This window comes from Emydura macquarii, unplaced genomic scaffold (assembly GCF_026122565.2).
Source record: "Emydura macquarii macquarii isolate MOO-44397 ecotype Brisbane River unplaced genomic scaffold, CSIRO-AGI_Emac_v2 contig_2795, whole genome shotgun sequence".
Classification (NCBI taxonomy): Eukaryota; Metazoa; Chordata; order Testudines; family Chelidae; genus Emydura; species Emydura macquarii.
Window position 1 is genome coordinate 4,938,839 of NW_027132932.1, and position 18,609 is coordinate 4,957,447.

At 46.6% G+C, this 18,609-nt stretch overlaps 1 protein-coding gene across 1 annotated transcript in view; it reads left to right on the forward strand.

Moving 5' to 3' along the window:
- Window positions 1-11,042, forward strand: part of SMYD1 (SET and MYND domain containing 1) — a 36,905-nt gene extending 25,863 nt beyond the window's left edge. The window contains exons 7-10 of the mRNA XM_067567639.1: window positions 4,316-4,408; window positions 5,351-5,514; window positions 8,190-8,358; window positions 10,653-11,042. Of these exons, the coding sequence (XP_067423740.1) occupies window positions 4,316-4,408; window positions 5,351-5,514; window positions 8,190-8,358; window positions 10,653-10,811 (585 nt within the window). The 3' untranslated portion in view covers window positions 10,812-11,042. The remainder of the gene's footprint in view (window positions 1-4,315; window positions 4,409-5,350; window positions 5,515-8,189; window positions 8,359-10,652) is intronic.
- The last annotated feature ends 7,567 nt before the right edge of the window (window positions 11,043-18,609 follow it).

An 18,609-nucleotide genomic window follows, 5' to 3' on the forward strand; every position in this document is an offset into this window, starting at 1 on the left:
CCTTAGGTGGCCCCCAGTGCTGTAATATCTGTGTGCCTCACAATTTTTAATGCATTTACCCTCACCTCACCCTAGTGAGGTAGGTCATCTTTGTTTCACAGATGGGCAGCTGAGGTGCAGAGAGATTACATAACTTGCCCAAGGACACGGAGGAAGTTTATGGCAGAGCTGGGAAATGACCCTCTGTCTCCCAAGTTCCAAGCTAACACCTAAGCTGAACCATCCCTCCTGTCTTCAACTCTGTGAACAAAGTGGTGTCTCTTGCTCTCTCGAGCAGAATGCTTAGCCCTGTAAAAGCGCAGTAGTGTATACAAATGACAAAGGCACCAGTTTCAAAGCCATGCACCGTGCAGATCAGATGTCCTTAGCAAATGCAACCACCGGATGGGAAGGATGGTCTTGCAGCCCAAAGACATAGGCCAGGACATTGGAGACATAGGTTCTGTTTTCCTCTGTCAGGGCCTCGCTGTGTGACTTTGGCCAAGTTACTCTACAAAGTGCCTCTGCTTATGCATCTGTAATGGGCGGGATAATGCTGGTCTCAATCACCCTCTACCCCACTGGAGGGGAGTAAATCACTGCAAGGTGAATCTCATTACATGGGGTGGGGGGCAGGGCTGGCTGCTGTGGAATAGGCTACAGATCCCAGAGGATCAGCTGAAGGTCACGGCAATCTGTGGACGCCCCCATTCCTCTGCTCAGGCTCTCGGCTCCTGGTGTCATACAGCCCCAGGCAATACTCCCCATCTGCCCTGAGTTCGATTGGGCGCAGGAGGAAATGACGCAGATCCTCAGACAGGGGGATAGAAGAAGGGGCAGGTGTTACCATAGAGGTGGCTGAACCCCCTTTCCACGTGGAACGGTGTTGTGAAGTTTCATTCAGTCATGCATGTGAAGCACAATGAAAGCTGCAGATGGACGGTGCCAGGGAAATGCAAAAATATTGTGGTGCTGAGAGGGGCTAATGGTTGCACTGGGGGGTGGGAGGCGCTTGGATCCAAAGACAGCCACAGACCTCATTAAAGCTAATGGCTGAGCCAACCTCTCTTCTTCCAGCTCAACAGATGGAGCAGTCGGTCTCCATCGGTGGTAACAGAGCTGCTGCAGACAATGGGGCTATCCAGGCACTAGGAGATGTGGCAGGCCAGAGGCTAAAGTTAGCTTGGGTCAGTTAAAAGGAGTTTCCCTGGTTACAAACACAGAGTCCTAAGATATTCGTTGTAGACTGTGTGTGTTGGAGGCAGAGAAAGCCAGGAGAAGAAGTTGTGAATGTGACCTTGAGAGGAAACAGAGGGGCAGGGTTTATTGGGCACCGGACTTGCTGGTTTGAGAGAAGTGGGGATTTCTGAGCAAGGAAAGTGCCTGCTGCTGTTTGTTTCTACTGTGTTCAGGGAAACAGGACTTTGTGTGCATTCTTCTGTAAATAAACAACAGGAAGATACCTGGCTCGTATCTCACTCTCTCATCCTAACAGGAACCGCCCTGCAAGACTTTGAATTTATCGGCCAACCACTTGGGCCAAAGGGGCTGGGGTATTATTAACATTCTCACCTGACAATTCTTTCTTTGTGGGTGGCTGCTTTGGGTCGACTCTGCAGGGGAGTTCACACGGCCGACCGGCTATTTATCTTTTGGGCAGAAGCGTAGTGACTTGTCTTTGTTTATTATTCTGCTTCCCCGGAGTCCCTGGAAGAACGGATTAGGAGAGTGTGGGATATTTGTGCGGTGTTTTGTTGTAGGTATTTGGCTGTGTTCCTTGATTAGGCTGCTTTGCTTTGGGATGGTGCTGGTCGCTCCTGAGGATGCGTGACTGAGAACTTTTCCTGGATTGCTGTCTTCTTTCTGAGCTAGCTTTAGTCAGACAATGATCAGCCCCTCGCTAAATCAAACCCCTGGTGAACTACGTGAAGGACCCAGTCCTGCAACTTTGCACTCATGCATGTAGCATCACTGGAGGCAGCAAAAGCTTGATCCTGCAATCTGAGATTTTGGTTAGGACTTCTCCCACAAGTAAAGGTTTACAGGGTCAGGCCCTAACTGAAATCCAGGCGACGACTTGTACAAACAGAAACTATTCACATGAGTAAGGGCTGCATGCAGCTCCTAACTCCTACTAGCTGTTGGGAGACCAGCTCACCCATGCCTCTGCGGCTGTTATCTCTGCTACTTCAGCTACGCTGCTGTTTCTACACAGGCTAGCTGGATGAGAGCTACACGAATATGTGTACACGGCCAGGGGAATCGCACCCCTAGCTTGTAGCGTAGCCTTAGTGAGCAGCAGGGGCTTATGTGTCTCTGGGTGTGTGTGTGATTGGGGGTCTGCTGTACATACAGTCAGCATGTGTCACTTTCAGGGTGAATATTTTCCATTCCTTTCAGTGCCCTCATGGAAAAAATCTCCCTGCACCTATGCAAAGCAAGTATTAAAATACTCTCCATGCATAGGTAATAAATCCTGATATTGACCTTAGCAGGAGCCAGTGGTTGCATGCTGCCCAGCTTTTCTACATTCTCCGAATTCAGGCTCAATCCCCAGTTCGTAGCAGCACTCCCAGCTGCATGGAAAATGCCCTCTGAATATAGGCTGGAATGACAGATTACGTACTCGACAGCCGTTCCGTTCTCTGATCCTTCACCCCTTCAAATTAGTGGCTAAGCTTCCATTGATTTCAGTGGCACCAGGATTAGGCTCCTCGTGAAGGCAGGAAATAGTTTGCATTTGACAAGTCATGTCGGCAAACGGGCTAACAACCCCCACCAGCACGTGCTGCTGTTTCAAGTGCCCAGCTGGGGTCCCTTACTCAGACAAAAGTACTTGCATTGACATCAAAATTCCCTTTGAACAATGTCTGCAGGATAGGATAGGACCCCGAGGGTATGTCTGCACAGCAGCTGGGAGGTGTGATTCCCAGCCTGGCTGGACAGACCTGTGCTAGTTTGGCTTTTGCTAGCGTGCTAAAAATAGCAGTGAGGATGCCGCGGCATGGGCTAGCTGCCTGAGTAACGATCCTCCACCTTCCGTGCTGCAACATCCACACTGCTGTTTTTAGCATGAGTTCGAGCATGTTCCTATCCACCCAGGCTGGGAGGCATGCTCCTAACTGCAGTACAGACCTACCCCAAGAGCGCTATTCAGGCAGCTGGTGGTGCTTAAAATCTGATTAGCTTCAGTAGTTTCAGTTCTTTAAGCTACAACCCTGTATACAGGCTCTGAGTGAAAGACCATTCTTGTGCCTCATATTGTAGCCTTTCAGGACCCTTTCTAGCCTGGCTGTGATTAGGTTCACAGGTGGCCTTCTCCACGATTTAGCAAAATCCAACACAAAGATTCCCCAAACCTCCCGCAGGTCACATGTTAGAAGCAGACAGTGGGATAAACCTAGAGTGCTAAATCCAAAGCCCTTCCTCTTTCAGGTGGGATCAGATCTATTCCTCAGGTCCAAAGCCAAGGTTACTGCTTTGGTTCTTGGTCACGTAATCAGTGTTGTGGTTTTTATCGCAAACCTCACGATAGAGGGAGTTTTTCCTGAAGCCCCTCCTCAGGGCAACGTGTGATTATGCACCAACCTCAGCTTTCCTTAGAAACAAAAAAAAAGTAGGTTTCTCCCCCTTGCGATTGCAGAGAAGCAGAGACCCCAGAAACTCAACAACCAAAAGGAAAAAAAAAAAAAAAAAAGAAACTCAACATGAATTGGTTTTTAAATCTCATGATTTTTAAGACGATGGCGTGGTCTTGGCGGCCTCTCTTGTGGCTTTTGGAAGGCTGGTTCAAGGGCAGGTGGGAAGTCGTGTTCTGGCCCAAGACACTGAAAGCCTTTTCAGTATGTAAATAAAATAGAGGGTTAAATTCCTACCTGCTATAACTCCATGGAAGTCTCAGTCTGTGGCCCCAATTTGGGCATATATTGTGCATGTCCACGTAGCCCCACTGAGAGCAGCCTGTTCTCCGTCTCCCACTCTAAGTCTTTTCCGTTCCCCTCTGAGGTTTACAAAACTCTCCCAACTGCCAAGCACCAACTTTTGACATTTTGCGTGAATAAACAAACCAGAACCAATCCCCGCAAGTCCCTCAGGTGCCCCGTCCCAGCGAGAGCAGAGTCAGACCATATATATTCGGTAGCAGAGCTGAGTGATGCCATAGGTTGGTACAGGTAGGGGCTGACCCTGGCGTCTATTGAAGTCAGTGGAAGTTTTACTATTGAGTTCAAGGTGGAAAGCTTCAGGACCTCAGTGTAGCATCTGGTTCTATTCTGGGGCGCCTGGGTGCTATGTCAGAAGTAAATTCATTTCAATAGCTTTCCAATGCCGTCCCCAGCCCACCCAAGATGTAGTGAAGGAAGTTCTCCAGTTCTCCAAGGACACCCTGGAGAAGATCAACAAGGCCCGCTCCGAGGGGATCTACCACGAAGTAAGTCACGGTATCTTTGGTCTCTTGTTGCACCTGAACTTCAGAGAAAGGAAGCAGGCTGGCTCTCTCCTGAGGCAGCTCGTCTCACTGAGCCACTGGGTGGACTCTGTTAGCGTTTGTGTTGTAATATTAATGAAACAATACGGCAAACAGGGGGCCTGCTTGCATGCTCCAGCTGACAGGGGTCAGTTTGTTGATGTCAGTTTTTATGGGGCTGAAAATGAATGAATAAACTCACCAGTATCCACTTACTTCCTCCCTGGTTCATGCATTCTCCTCTGCCCATCCTGGCCTCCTCCTTTCTGTCCACCGTGTGGCAGTTGGTGGACCCTTCCATTGGGGCTGCCCATCTCACTGGATCTCTCACAGTCTCTCTCCAGGGTGATGAAATAGAGATGGGATGAAATCATGAGGGTTCTGATCTGGAACCAAACTCCCCTGGTGTTCAAAGGGATCAGATCCGGTCTTTCCCCTCAGATTCATCTGACAGGATAAGCTGAACCTCCAGGGCTGACACTCGATCCATCCTTCCCCAGCACGTGAGAGGTTCAGAGCGGTGTCAATCTGGTCCCAGCTCTCTGCTGATGCACATTAGTGGTGGGGGGAAGTTTGTGTGATGGCCACCATCTTTACCAACACACCAGGGATCTCCCGAGCTGAAAGCATGAACTAAAGAGCCAAGACTCCCTAGGGGAGGCAGTAATAGTCGCATGTCCTCTGGGGATGGGCACAGAGAGGAAACCACTGGGTTACATTTGCACCCTTCACTCTTACTCTCCACGCTTGATTATGACTGACTCTTTCTCTTCAGAGCGTTATTGAGGCAACAGAATAAATGTGAAACATACAAGATACAGCGCTCTGTCGTGGCGGATGTGCAGTTCTAGGGCAGGCAGTGCTGTGATGTTCTCTTGAACTCTTTTGCCTTTCATGGGTGCCTAGGTTGTGAAGCTCTGTCGGGAGTGTCTGAAGAAACAGGAGCCGGTGCTGGGAGACACTAACATCTACCTGCTCAGGATCCTGAGCATCGCTTCGGAAGTGCTCTCCTACCTCCAGATGTTCGAGGAAGCAGCATCCTATGCAAAGAGGATGGTGGATGGTTACCTGTATGTGATCAAATCACCTGTTTTCACAGTGGTTCTTTTTTATTCTATAATTTAACAAAGCCATTTCTACAAAGAATCGGCACCTGATTCTGTTCTCATTTTACAATGGTGTAAAACAGGAGTAAATCCACTAAGGTCAATGGAGCGACACTGTTGTAAAACCTGTATAACTGAGCTCAGAATCAGGCCCTGCTTATATCACCCAAGAGAGAGAGTTTTGCTCATTCTGTCAATGGAAAGTTCTAAAACAGGATCACTTTGCAATTTATCTCCGGGTAACTGCAGAGGGCGACTGTACAGGTTTAATTAACCCAGCTCTTTTGTCTGAGAAGCTGCCCTGAGCTGCTTAGATGCTGAGTCAGAGAACTCAGACAACTTAGAAGACCTATCATTATGTAAAGAATGCACTTTGCTCCTGTAATGTGATCTCTGGTAAACAGATGCTACTGTGATAAGAAAGTTGCTGGTGATTGCACTGGTGTCACCAAGTGCAAAATTTTGTCTTGCCCTTTTACTTTGCACCACTTCAAGTCACATCGAGCCCTTGCCTTTGCTCGAAATTGTTCCTTACAGTTTATTCCTGAGTGACAGAGTCGGCATTTAGGGCCAGAAGGGACCTCCTGCATGGCACAGGCCTCTGACACTCAAACCCAACAACTGAAGTCAGGCCAAAGTAAATGAAACCCACAGAAGACTAGAGTATTATGTGTGACAGGCAGAGAACCGGAGCAACTGAGGTGCACAAGGGCCCGGCAGTGGCAGGGAAATGATTACATGAGATTACCCAGGGCTGGTGCAATCACTAGGCAAACTAAGCGGTCAACAAGAGTGGCAAAATTTGGGGGGGGGCGCAAAAAACGGAATGAACTATTCATGAAACTACATAAGTAAACAAACAGGCTTCAGCAGTGGAAATGAAAGGCCAATGAGAATGTACAATCAGTATCACAATATTCTCCTTTTTATATAAAATAAATCTGTAATTATAAATGTAGGATTTTTATTCATACTAACGCACAATATTAATTTTTCGAAGTTAATTGTGGGCTGGAGGGGGCGTAAGACAGAAGGTTCACCTAAGGAGCCTAATACTCTTGCACTGGCTCTGGATATTCCCAGATAACCCTGGCACGTGATCTGCATCTCATGCTGCAGAGGAAGGTGCAAAATGCCCATAGTCCCTGGCAAGCTGACCTGTGGGAAAATTCCTTGCCGCTCTCACATAGTTAGATTCTAAGCAAGTCAGCAAGAAACAGACAGCTGAGCACCTGAGAGAGGAAATGCTAGATGCCACTTCAGAGCCCTGGCTCGCCTCGCCCAGTGTCCCATCTCCAGCTGTGGCATCCCTGATGCTTCAGAGGAAGGAGATTAAAAAACAAACAAAAAACCTCTCAGAATACACTGGGAGGAAAAATCCCCTCCTGACCCCCTGCAGGTGGCTTTGCCCAGTCACATCTTAAAGGACTCAAGCAATGGGAGGTGGGTTCCTCATAGATTAGGAAATAATATATATTCAACCTTGTTTTGGCTGTTGAGCTTTTCCATTGCAAAATAGTCTCTTGCTTTGTTGAGCCATCTCCACCCGGAAGCTGCCTTCTTTCTTTCAAGCAGCTGGCAATCAAGTGGTGATTGGCCAGAAACAAAGAGCCAGTTGGTCTAGAAAGAGCCTCAAACCATCAAGAATTTCCCTCCATTTTAGCAGACCCAGCAGTCTCTTATTCAGGCGCTTCCCCCGTGTTGTAATAATTTTAATATGATCTGCTTTTGGACAGCTCAATCATACATGATGGAAATTGCTGTCTCCTTTGCACACTCTGTATTTACTGATTAAAACAAACTTCCGCTGCAAAGCCAGTAAAGCTATGGAAAAGTGAGCTGGGTTTTATTCTAGTCAGACTAAGACTCTCTAATTTTTGTTTTTCCTCCCTCATACTAAATTTAGCTCAAATGGCAAAGTGAGCACAGATTCTTAGAAATCACAGGTTTTAAAACTGCCTTGAAAATCATAGACATTAGATGTGGAAAAGGCCCATTGCATCATCTAATTCATCCTCCTGTCAAAGAATAATTGTTCCCAGGAGTATGTTGTTTACCATTTTGTCCAATTTAATTTTAAATGCCTTTGACCACTGTTGTTTCGAGAGAGTCCGTATGGTCCAGTTGAAGGATCATAAGACATTGGGAAAGACATTTCACCATGCTGTGACTCAGATTTTCCATCTGTAAAATGGGAACAATGATACTTCCCTTTCTTTGCAACATGCTTTGAGATCTACAAATGAAAAATGCTAAATAAGAGGTCAGTATTAGGTTTAAATGTAAATTCAAGCAATTGCTCACTGTGCCTGAACTGCAGTGTTAGGGAATAGCATCGGATTCTGAGTGCAGTTATACCAATGTAATCTGGTGTTACAAACCTTTGGAAACTGCACCAGATCTTAACAGACCTCACTGTCAGCACATTATTCAATCCCAGCCAGGTTCTGTCACACTGGGTAGTAACTCTCAGTTCCAGCAGTTTGACTGATTTCAGTGGGGCTACTCACGGACTGAGATACTACTCAACGTGAGTAAGTGTGACAGAATCTGGGCCTCAGTAAAGAGTGTTTTCATGTAATATTTACATTTGGAAAGTTAGACTCTCACCACAATGAAATTTCTCAATGTTTTTCCAGGAAAATATACCATCCCAACAATGCACAGTTAGGGATGGCAGTCATGCGGGCAGGGGTGACACATTGGCACGCCAGTCTCATTGAAGCAGGGCATGGCATGATCTGTAAAGCCTATGCTATTCTTCTGGTGACCCATGGACCTACCCACCCAATCACCAAAGACTTGGAGGTAGGTGGCCAGCGTCTGTGGGACAGTTCCCACTTGTCTTTACTTTGACATATGTCTGTGTAATCTGGGTTGTTGAAATGTGGGAGGCAGGCATATTCTTGCTTACAGACAGCCCCCCAACCTGAAGCAAATACTTACCAGCAACCGTACACCCTACAACAAGAACACTAACCCAGGAACCTATCCCTGCAACAAATCCCATTGCCAACTCTGCCCGCACATCGACTCTAGTGACACCATCACAGGTCCTAACCACATCAGCCACACCATCAGAAGCTCATTCACCTGCACATCTACTAATGTAATATATGCCATCACGTGCCAGCAATGCCCCTCTGCCATGTACATTGGCCAAACCGGACTGTCACTACGCAAAAAAATAAATGGACACAAATCAGACATAAAAAATGGTAACATCCATAAACCAGTTGGAGAACACTTCCATCTCCCAGGACACTCTGCAGCTGACTTGAAAGTTGCCATACTTCTACCAGAAAAACTTCAAAAACAGACTTCAGTGAGAAACTTCAGGGCTGGAACTCATCTGCAAACTTGATACAATCAGACTGGGTCTGAACAGGGACTTGGAATGGTTATCTCATTACGAGAAGTAATTGTCACTGTTCACACATTCTAATCAACGGTTGTGAATAGGCCTCATCTACCCTAACTGAACTGACTTTGTTAGCACTTGCCCTCCCCATTGTTGTTTCTTACCCTTGGATGTATATAGATACCTTCTATCTGTGATTTCCATTTCATGCATCTGACGAAGTGGGTTGCAGTCCACGAAACCTTATGCCCACAGAAATTTATTAGTCTTTAAGGTGCTACAGGATTCTCATTGTTTTTGCTGTATACAGACTAACTCAGCTACCCCACTGGAAAGTGTGAGGTTAGTATGTTTTTCATTAGATCACCAGAGTTGGCTGGAAAATTGAATTCCTATTCTCTGGGACATTTTAACATTGGTTTTCATCCCGAATTGGGAGGAAAAAATCAAAATATTGAAAACCTTCATGGAATGAAAAGTGCTACATTTGGAAATGTTGAAACAAGCTATTGATTGGAAATGAAGTCTTTCATTTTGGAATGTCGCTTCGAAGGGAAAACGTTCCTGTCAAACTGACATGTTGACTAAATGTTGACATTTTGAAGTCAAGATGTCAATGCAAAACAACATGTTTCGTTTCAAAACGAGGCCCCAGGAAATTGAAAAATTGGACATTTTCCAATCCAGTTGTTTTGCCCAGCTCTCGATGAGTCACAGAGCTGGGTGTAGGCTTTGCTGGGCCTTTGGTGAAGCGAGATGTCCTCCTGCCATCTCTGTCCTCACCTGAACGTGGCCTGTGGCCCTGTGACTGCTAGGTCAGTGTGTGTGTGTGTAAGAAAGAGAGATGCATAGGGCTTTATGCAATAGCCTCAGTCATATAGGCCTAAAGCTACTGCCAAATGTGCATTTTATTTCCTCAGCCCATAATAAGGAGCAGTGTGCTACTCTGCTGCCCCAGGAGCTCCTTAGGAAAGGAATTGTATTTAAGGAACCCCTTCATTTCATGCTTTCCCCTTGCTCCAGGCATAGTAAATTACTGCTGGTCTACAGAAGCAACACATTACTGCTGCCCTTCCCTCTACCACACTGGCTTAGCTCTGTTGGCTGGTGTGTTGGAGGGTGGTGTCAAGTTCTGCCCATTCCCTGTCGCTTCCTGCCCAGCTTTGCCAGGAGGGGATTAGCGGGCTCACAGCACCCACTTACCCCTGTGTGCCTGGATCCAAGGCCCAGCTAGCCTGCAGAGGGGTGGAAAGGAAGTTTTTAGCATCTCGCTCTGTCTGTGCAGACGCACGGGCTGTTCTGTAATCTAGCGCTGGCAGTGAATCTGTGCTCATGAAGAATTTGGGATTGACAATTCTGGGAATAAGAGCTTTAATTTGTCTGCAGAAAAACTACCTCAAAGAGAGGCAATGCAATCTACCCCACTCCGCCTCACCATTAATCAGCCTCGTCTAGAAGGGACCACGACTGGGTTTGGGAGAGCAGCTGAGTCTCCATGTTTAGTCAGCCTTTGGCCTCCTCCATGAGGGACAGGTTACGGAACCGGGCTGAGATCATCTTCCCATTTCACATGGGCCACTGAATAGTCATTAGATGACACTGACGTTCAGCCTGGTTGAGAACAGAACTGGGCTTCAAGATGCCCCTATCCTATCTTAGAAGGTACTTTATTTCTTTACTTTGAGAGCTATTGGCATGGAGTTTTCACCTCTTGGCCTGCCCTTTGATTTCATCCCTGCAGGTCATGCGTGTCCAGTCGGAGATGGAGCTGCGCATGTTCCAACAGAACGAGTTCATGTATTACAAAATGAGAGAAGCAGCCTTGAAGAACCAGAAGATCCAAGTCATGCCTGAGCCCACCAATGATGCTTCATCGGGCCTGTTCCACACAAAGCAGTAACCCCGTATCTTCCAATTATCTGTATTCCTGCACATCTGGTGTAACATCAACTATTTCTGTTCCAAATCTGAAAAGGTTGTTTCTCATTACCACAAAGCCATCTGACTAAGAACACGTAGTTCTCCTGGGAGTGGATCTTGATAAGTATTCTTCTAGGAGCTCAGAGCACCCGCTAAGAAGTATTTCACAGGAAAAAGCTCGTTTCCACAAATAATAAAAAACGTCATTATAGCATCGCTTCAGCAATAATTCATTTTAGGTTTAGTTCTCTTCATATAAGACCAAGTCCTGAAGTCCTCACTTAGACTTTCAATCAGTTCTTTCTCAAGTAAAACTTCCATTGGAGTCAGTGGGTGCTTGTCCACATGAGGATGGGTTTAGGACCTAGGAAAAATTCATATGGAATACAGGATTTGGCCCAAAGAGAGTCTTGTCTCTGTGAGAACTGAGTGAAAACCGAGAAAAGCTATTAGGATTTGGCACCGGGAAAGTTTTAAGTAAAGCCACTTTTCCTGCCATTTTTCTACAATTCAAAAAGGATTTTGTAGTGTAGCAACTAACCTGCTGAATGTAGCAGACTTTAGGCAGTACTATGACCAGTATGCAGACTAACTAGAGATCCTACCTTAGGTAGAAGAATTTAGATACCATTAGGAATGTATAAATGAGGGTGACAATGGCTCAGCTGACATTGGCCTGCCAAGAAAGCTTTTAAAAAGTACATAGAAAATAATTTAAGTCAAAACAGGTTAGGACAGTGATCGAAAATGGTGATCTGGTATAGGTCCAAATCAGAGGCCAAAGCAGATGGAAACAGAATGGGGAGCTTCCATCACACCAACCAACCCCCGGGGCTGGGAGTGGACAGGAAGCACTGATTCCCTAGGCCATGGGTGTGGGAGCTCTGGTCTGCTGTTATTGGAGGAGGGGGAGATGTCCTTCTCACTACTCCTACTTACGTTAGTTCCTAGTCCTAATCTGGGCTGGAGCTAGGGTTGCCAACTTTCTAGTTTCTGAAAACCAGACTTCCCTTGGCCCTGCCTCCTCCACATAGGCCTCACCCCTGCTCCACCTCTTCCTCCAGGTCCCACCCCCTACTCACTCCTCTCTTCCCTCCCCATTCCTCATTGTTCAATATGCTCCACACCCACCCTCCATCCCCAAGCTGGGCTCCCTCTGCTCTGTGGCTGGTATGGGAGCTGCAGCCTTTTGCGGAGCCTGCTGCCTGCCTGCCCATGTGCTACAGGGAGGAGGTGGCCCCGGCTGGTGTGGGTTGATGACCCGGCGCCTCCCCTCCCCTCCCCACGGTAACCGGACTTTTAGTAGCCAGTCAGTACATCTGACCGGACACTGCCTGGTCCCCTTTTCGACCGGACACCCCAGCTGGAGCCCTCTCGTTATTCTAATGTGCTTTGGCCTCATTCATGCTGGCCAACTAAACTGTGCCATGCTTGCTCTGTTTCCATACGACAACATTTAAACCACACTTAGTCCTGGTGTGTCAGTTAATTTGTGAGGCACTTGCAGGTAGGGCCTACAGTGAGTACCACAGCCGGATCTAACGTCGAATATAGCTAGTGGGTAGCTTTAGGACAAGTGTGCAGTAGGAACTGTACCCTGATGGACAGAGAAGGGGTAGAAAGGCGATTCGTTTAGGGAGAGAATGACAGGTGTCATTGCCAATATCTTTCCTGACCACTTGGTTTGGTTCAAGAAATGCCAAGTTCAGATTGTACTTCTCTGTTGATTGGGAACATGGTCTAGTGAAATGGCAGGGGAGCCAGCATAATATGCGTTCCAATCTCACCTCTGTCACTAATTTTGGGAAAGTCAATGCCTCTCCTTAGCCAAGTGCAGAGTTGAGTCTAAATGAAGCTAAGAAAACGTAGACTCTGATGAGGCTGGAAAGAAATGTAAACTACATCAGTTTAGATTCACCTTTGTATTTGGCCTTCTGTGCCACCATTTAATAAGCAGCAGGTTTAAAACAAACAAAAGGAAATATTCTTCACACAACGCACAGTCAACCTTTGGAACTCGTTGCCAGGGGATATTGTGAAGGCCAAAACCATAACTCAATTCAAAAGAGAATTAGATACAGTCCTGGAGGATAGGTCCATCAGTGGCTATTAGCCAACATGGTCAGGGATGCAGCTCCATGCTGTGGGTGTCGCTAAACCTCTGACTGCCAGATGCTGGGGCAGGACGACAGGAGATGGATCACCCAATGATTGCCCTGTTCTGTTCATTCCCTTTGAAGCACCTGGCACTGGCCACTGTTGGAAGACAGGATACTGGGTTGGATGGACCATTGGTTTAACCCAATGTGGCCATTCTTATGTTCTTCATCTGTAAAGTGCAGATTTATAAATTCCAAGGCCAAAAGGGATCATTGTGCTCATCTAGTCTGACCTCCTGTACAGCACAGGCCAGAGGACCCCCTGAATTAATTCCTGTTTGAATTAGAGCATGTTTTTTAGAAAAACGACCAGTCTTGATTTTAAAATGGTCACTTATGTAGAATCCTTTGGTCATTTGTTGCAATTGTTAATTACTCTCACTGGTCTAGCCTGGATTTGTCTAGTTTCAACTTCCAGCCATTGGATCCTGTTCTACCTTTGTCTGCTAGATTGAAGCACCAGGCAGGTACTCACAGATTGTGATTAAGTCACCACTTAACAACCTCCTCTTGATTAAGCTAAACAGACATCTCCTGGAGTCTATCTCTCTAAAGCATGTTTTCCAGTCCTTTAATTGGATAGCAATCCATCTCACATGAGTGCTGGGAAGATTGATTAGATGATGTTCGAAGGGTGTGAAGTGTTGATTTTCACTGCGTGGAAGAAGCACAGCCTCCCAAGTCACCCCATTATAAGCTGATTTGGGCTTTTTTGCAACCCAGGCACTTCTTGTCAGTGAGCGGTGCAGATCGCTTTTTTTGGACCTGTTGTCAGCAGGCTTGCTGCAGCTCCATGTCCAGGTCATTTCCCCGAGTTTTGGGCCTGGTCGTTTCTGGAATTTCAGCTTCCGGCAACACGTGACCGGAACCAGAAATGCATAATCTGCCATTTTTTTGCGGGGCACTGGGCCTGGAGATGCAAAATCCACCATCTTTGTTATGGTAAAAAATTGGGCGGGGTTGGTCATGTTTTTGCCGGACCTACTTCGCTCTCTCATAGGCAACTTGCCCAGCATGTATTAACACAGCATCTCCTTAAATCTTCCTGTAACTCATGTTATACAACAGATGCACCTACGAAGCCATTCTTGTTCACCTTTAGTGAATGCTAGATCATGGCCATGCTGCTAATATCATCCTTGGGACTGGTTTGTGCTCTGTACAGCGCCATTAGCAGGTTATGTCACTAAGGCTTTTGGTTTTCTGTTAAAAAGGACATACATTAAAACCAGCATTTTTAAACAAAAAGGTGTTTCCTGTCTGTGTTTCAGAAAACAAACTCTTCAAATCTCCAGTGGTGAGTAGCAGCTAAAATTAATGGTATGTTCAAGAACTTTCTCACTACTCCTGACCAGAAAAGCCAGTGAAATAAAGCCAGGTTCTTATCTCATGTTATTCATTGACTCTGCTGGAGTTACTCCAAATTAATATGGGTGTAATGCAGATGAGAATCTATCTCATAGGGCTCACCTGAACATTAGTCTATCATGTGTGGTAGCTGGTCTGCAGTCAGGCCAGTCCCTGATGATTCAGGAGGATGAATTTTTTTCTTGACCCCCTACAGTGAACATCTCACATCTTGAAGCATGAGAATTTCGTACCTGCTGCTGTTGTCCATAGCTACTGATGTTATTAAAGGGAGAAAAGCTGGGTGAGGTAACATCTTTTATTGGCCCAACTTCTGTTGGTGAGAGAGACAAGCTTTCAAACTTACACAGAGCTCTTCTTCACGTCTGGGAAACATACTCAAGGCAAGTCTATGTTTCAAACGCTGCATTGGCACAGCACGGTGGCGCTCTAGGGCGGGTCTACGCTACAAATGTACAGCAGTGCTGCCCCAGTGCTTCTGGTGAAGACGCTCTAAGCTGACGGGGGAGAGAGCTCTCCTGTTGGCTTAATAACTCAACCCCTGTGAGAGGCGGTAGCTATGTTGGTGGGAGAATAGCTCTTGCTGATACACCGCTGTCTAGACGGGCGCTTAGGTCAGTATAACTACATTGCTCAGGGGTGAAAGAAGGGAGGAGGGGGAAAGGCAGTTAGGAGGGTTGTTAGTGAGTTATAGAGTGTTGTAATAAGCCATAAATCCAGCATCTTTATTCAGTCCATGGTTTTTAGTGTCAAGCAAAGTTATGAGTTTAAGCTCCCAGGCTCATCTTTTGAAAACGTTGTGCAGGTTTCCTTTGAGATGAGGACTGATAGGTCCGATGCAGAGCAATGGCTTTGTGAAAAGTGTTTACCCACTGGTGATGTGGCGTTTTTGTCTTTCCTCATTTTCCTGTGTGAGTTCATTCGAGAGCGCCGTGATCATCTGGTTTCGCTCACGTAGTTGTTATTTTGGCACTCCATGCATTGGATGAGGTACACCACAGGTTGTGATATTACCTGACCCACCTTGTCTCTCTAATATCCTGGGACCAACATGGCTACAACCACTCTGCAAAACATAAAACTATTCAGTCCTTTACATATGAACTACAACATGTGACTCTGTGGTCTCACTCGTTCAAGTGAAAGACCTGATCATGTACCCTGCAAAGTCAGTGTGAGTTTGCTATTGATTTCAGTGGGGGGTGGAAAATTAGGTCTGAGGAGGCTCATGCTATCCACCTGCTCAGCAACTTCCAGTTAGGAAAGCTCTCATCCTTCCTTACTGCTATGCTAATGGGAGTGGAGAAGGAATCAGAGAGGATGCCATGGAACTGAGGGCATGGGTGTGTGAAAGAAATTGCTGCAGGGTCATGGCAGTGGGGGTCATAATTATGAGTAGAGGTAGGGGGACAACTTACCATTTTGAAAATCATCTTGTTCTCCACATGGTCAAGTGTAATGGGCATGCCCAAGTGTTTCCTTTAGCCCAACGCTACCCGTCCATAAGTGATGGTTTAGGTTGTGTTCCTGTGTTCTACTGCCCTCTTCTGGCCTGAATATCACCCCTAGCCAGGATTCAGTGCACTGGATGCGCTGATAGGGTTACTCCTGAGTTTTGTGACTGAACGAGGTCACTTTTTCCGCTTCTTTACTCCCTGCCATTGGCCGATGACCCTGGTCTTTGTCTGCATATGTCTTTACATCACTTTGCATCACTTGTTACACATCATTCTTTGTCTCCACAGAGCTGGCTGAGCAGACACATATAATAACCTGTTGTCTCAGTTGGCGCAGGAGATCACAAGAGTGTCCCTGAAACCAACTGGTGTTGCTGTTAGGGCTGCGGGAGTGAATTCTGCCCCCCCCCCCCCAGCAGAATCAGCAAAAACTCACATTTCATCAAATATGCATCCTGATTTTTTCTCATGGCAAAAGGGAGGAGAAAGAACCAATTTCCCACTTGTTTGAAGATATATATGATACGTGAATCAGGTACAGATTTGAGACAGAGGCCTGGGCTAGTACCACTGATTTCAGAACGAGGGGCCAGGAACTCGTGAGTTCAAATCCTGGGTCTGCCACTCATTGTCTCTGCCTCCTTGGACAAATCACTCACTAGCTCTTCATTTGTGCAAGGGAGATGATATTAACAACTGGATAAGAACATCGTGAGGATTAACCCACTGTTATTTGAACAAGGTGCTGAGGATTAAAAGTGCGACGTGGTCTATGAAGGAACAGAACAAATGAGAGAGAGAGAGGAAAAAACAACCCAGCTTTTGCAGGGGTGGTTCTCTGAGCTCCAGCTCCAGTGAGCTAGTGTCAGGAACAGATGAGTCAGTCAGACAAAGGAGCTGACAACGGACACTGGAAATAAATTGAAAAGACGGACCAGAGAATAGATGAATCTTGTGTGGAAAGAGCCCCTCCTGCCACACCCGATTGTTTGGGGGAAGTGCTGCTCTAAAACAAGGACACAGAACTGGCTACAAACTGCCTGGGAGGGCTTGAGCTAATCAGAGATTTGGGGTCGGGGGGAGAAGGGATGCAAGCCCAGGAAGTTTGGAAGGAGGAGAACATAGAAGGAGCAGCTGCCCCAGGAGGAGCAGAACCAGCTGCCCAGAGCAAGGGCCAGGCAGGCACCAAAGAGCTGCCAGAACTGCTGAGACTATGCAACAGGATTCACCATTCTGAGTGCACGATGCGAGGGCTGTGTGCTGTATGGTATACCGGGGCAAGGGCCTCTATGAACCCCTGCCAGAGGTCCTTCCCCGGGGTTGAGTCTTTATGGTGTATCGCGGGCATGGCGGTGCATCACTGCTGCTAGAGGTCTTCCCCTGGGTTTACCTGGAATAGGTAAAAGTGTTGTTCTATCATTAAGTGTGGTATTTTTCCAGGGGTTTAACTCTGACGCACCTCGGAGGGAGGGTTGGTGTGTGCATGGGACTGGGACCCCCTTCCTCCACTCTGGGAATCCCCAATCCAACATTTGCAAGTAATTTGGAGAAAATTCCTCTGAGAGGTAGTTAAGGTTTAAAAATAAATTCTGGACTCTCCTATTTTCAAACACTGACAAAGGGTGCGACATGGCTCCTGTGGGGGAAAGGCATGAAAGACCAGCCTGGGGAGTACGAACAGCCTCTCACGTGTTCTCCAGAGGCTCGGCTTTTGTCTTCCATGTAAAGTCTTGGGCCATTGTAATTGCAAAGAAAACCTCATAAATGGGTGACCAGTTTCACCTGCCTGAGTCTACAGAGAGCCTGAAACTATAGCCCTGAACTGCTGAATTCATGTCAACGGGTGTAAACTCAGAGGCCAATGGAGACACTTTAAACATCAAAGCTGTTCACTTTTTGAATGCCCATCCCATGTAAGGCAGGACAGGGAAGTCTGTATTATGAAGATCTACAGCAGTATTTCCCAAAGCCTGGGGCATGCACCACTGGTGGGTGCAAAGGAGTAGCAAAGGGAGAGAGCTGTGGAAGATGTGTACATTAAGATGGATCAGGCCTTTAACAACCCAATGAGGTTGAAGGGTGGGTGAGTGTGGTTGGTTTCATCTTCCTCAAACTGTGTTCAGCTTTTCAAATGTTTGGAAACATCATCTTAATGGGGCATTTATTACCTGGAAAGATACTGGAACAAATTATTCAGCAGTCAGTTTGTGAGCAACTAGAGTGATAAGTAACAGCTAACATGGATTTGTTCAGAACAAATGATCCCAAACCAGCCCAATGTCTGTCTTAGACAGGGTTACTGGCCTAGTGGATAGCGGGAAGCAGCAGACATGATAGATCTTGATTTTAGTGAGGCTTTTGACACAATCCCACATGTCTTTCTGGTAAGCAAGCTAGGCCAATGTGGTCTCGAGGAAATTACTATAAACATAGTCAAATAATAGTTGTTAGTGGTTCACTGTCAAACTCGGAGGATGTCTCTAGTAGGGTCCTACGAGGGGGTGGGGGGGGGGGGCGCTGTCTGAAGTCCGGTACTATTAAATATTTTCATTAATGATGTGGCTGATGAAATAGGGAGGACACATAAAATTTGTGGATGAGACCAAGCCTGGAGGGGTTTTGCAAGCACTTTGGAGGACAGGCTTAAAATTCAAAATGACCTAGATAAATGGGAGAATTGGTCTGCAATCAGCAAGGTGAAATTCAATAAAGTGAAGTGCAAAGTCCTGAGGAAGGAGAAAAATCAGCTGCACAACTGCAAAGTGGGAATATCTGGCTAGGTGGTAGTATTGCA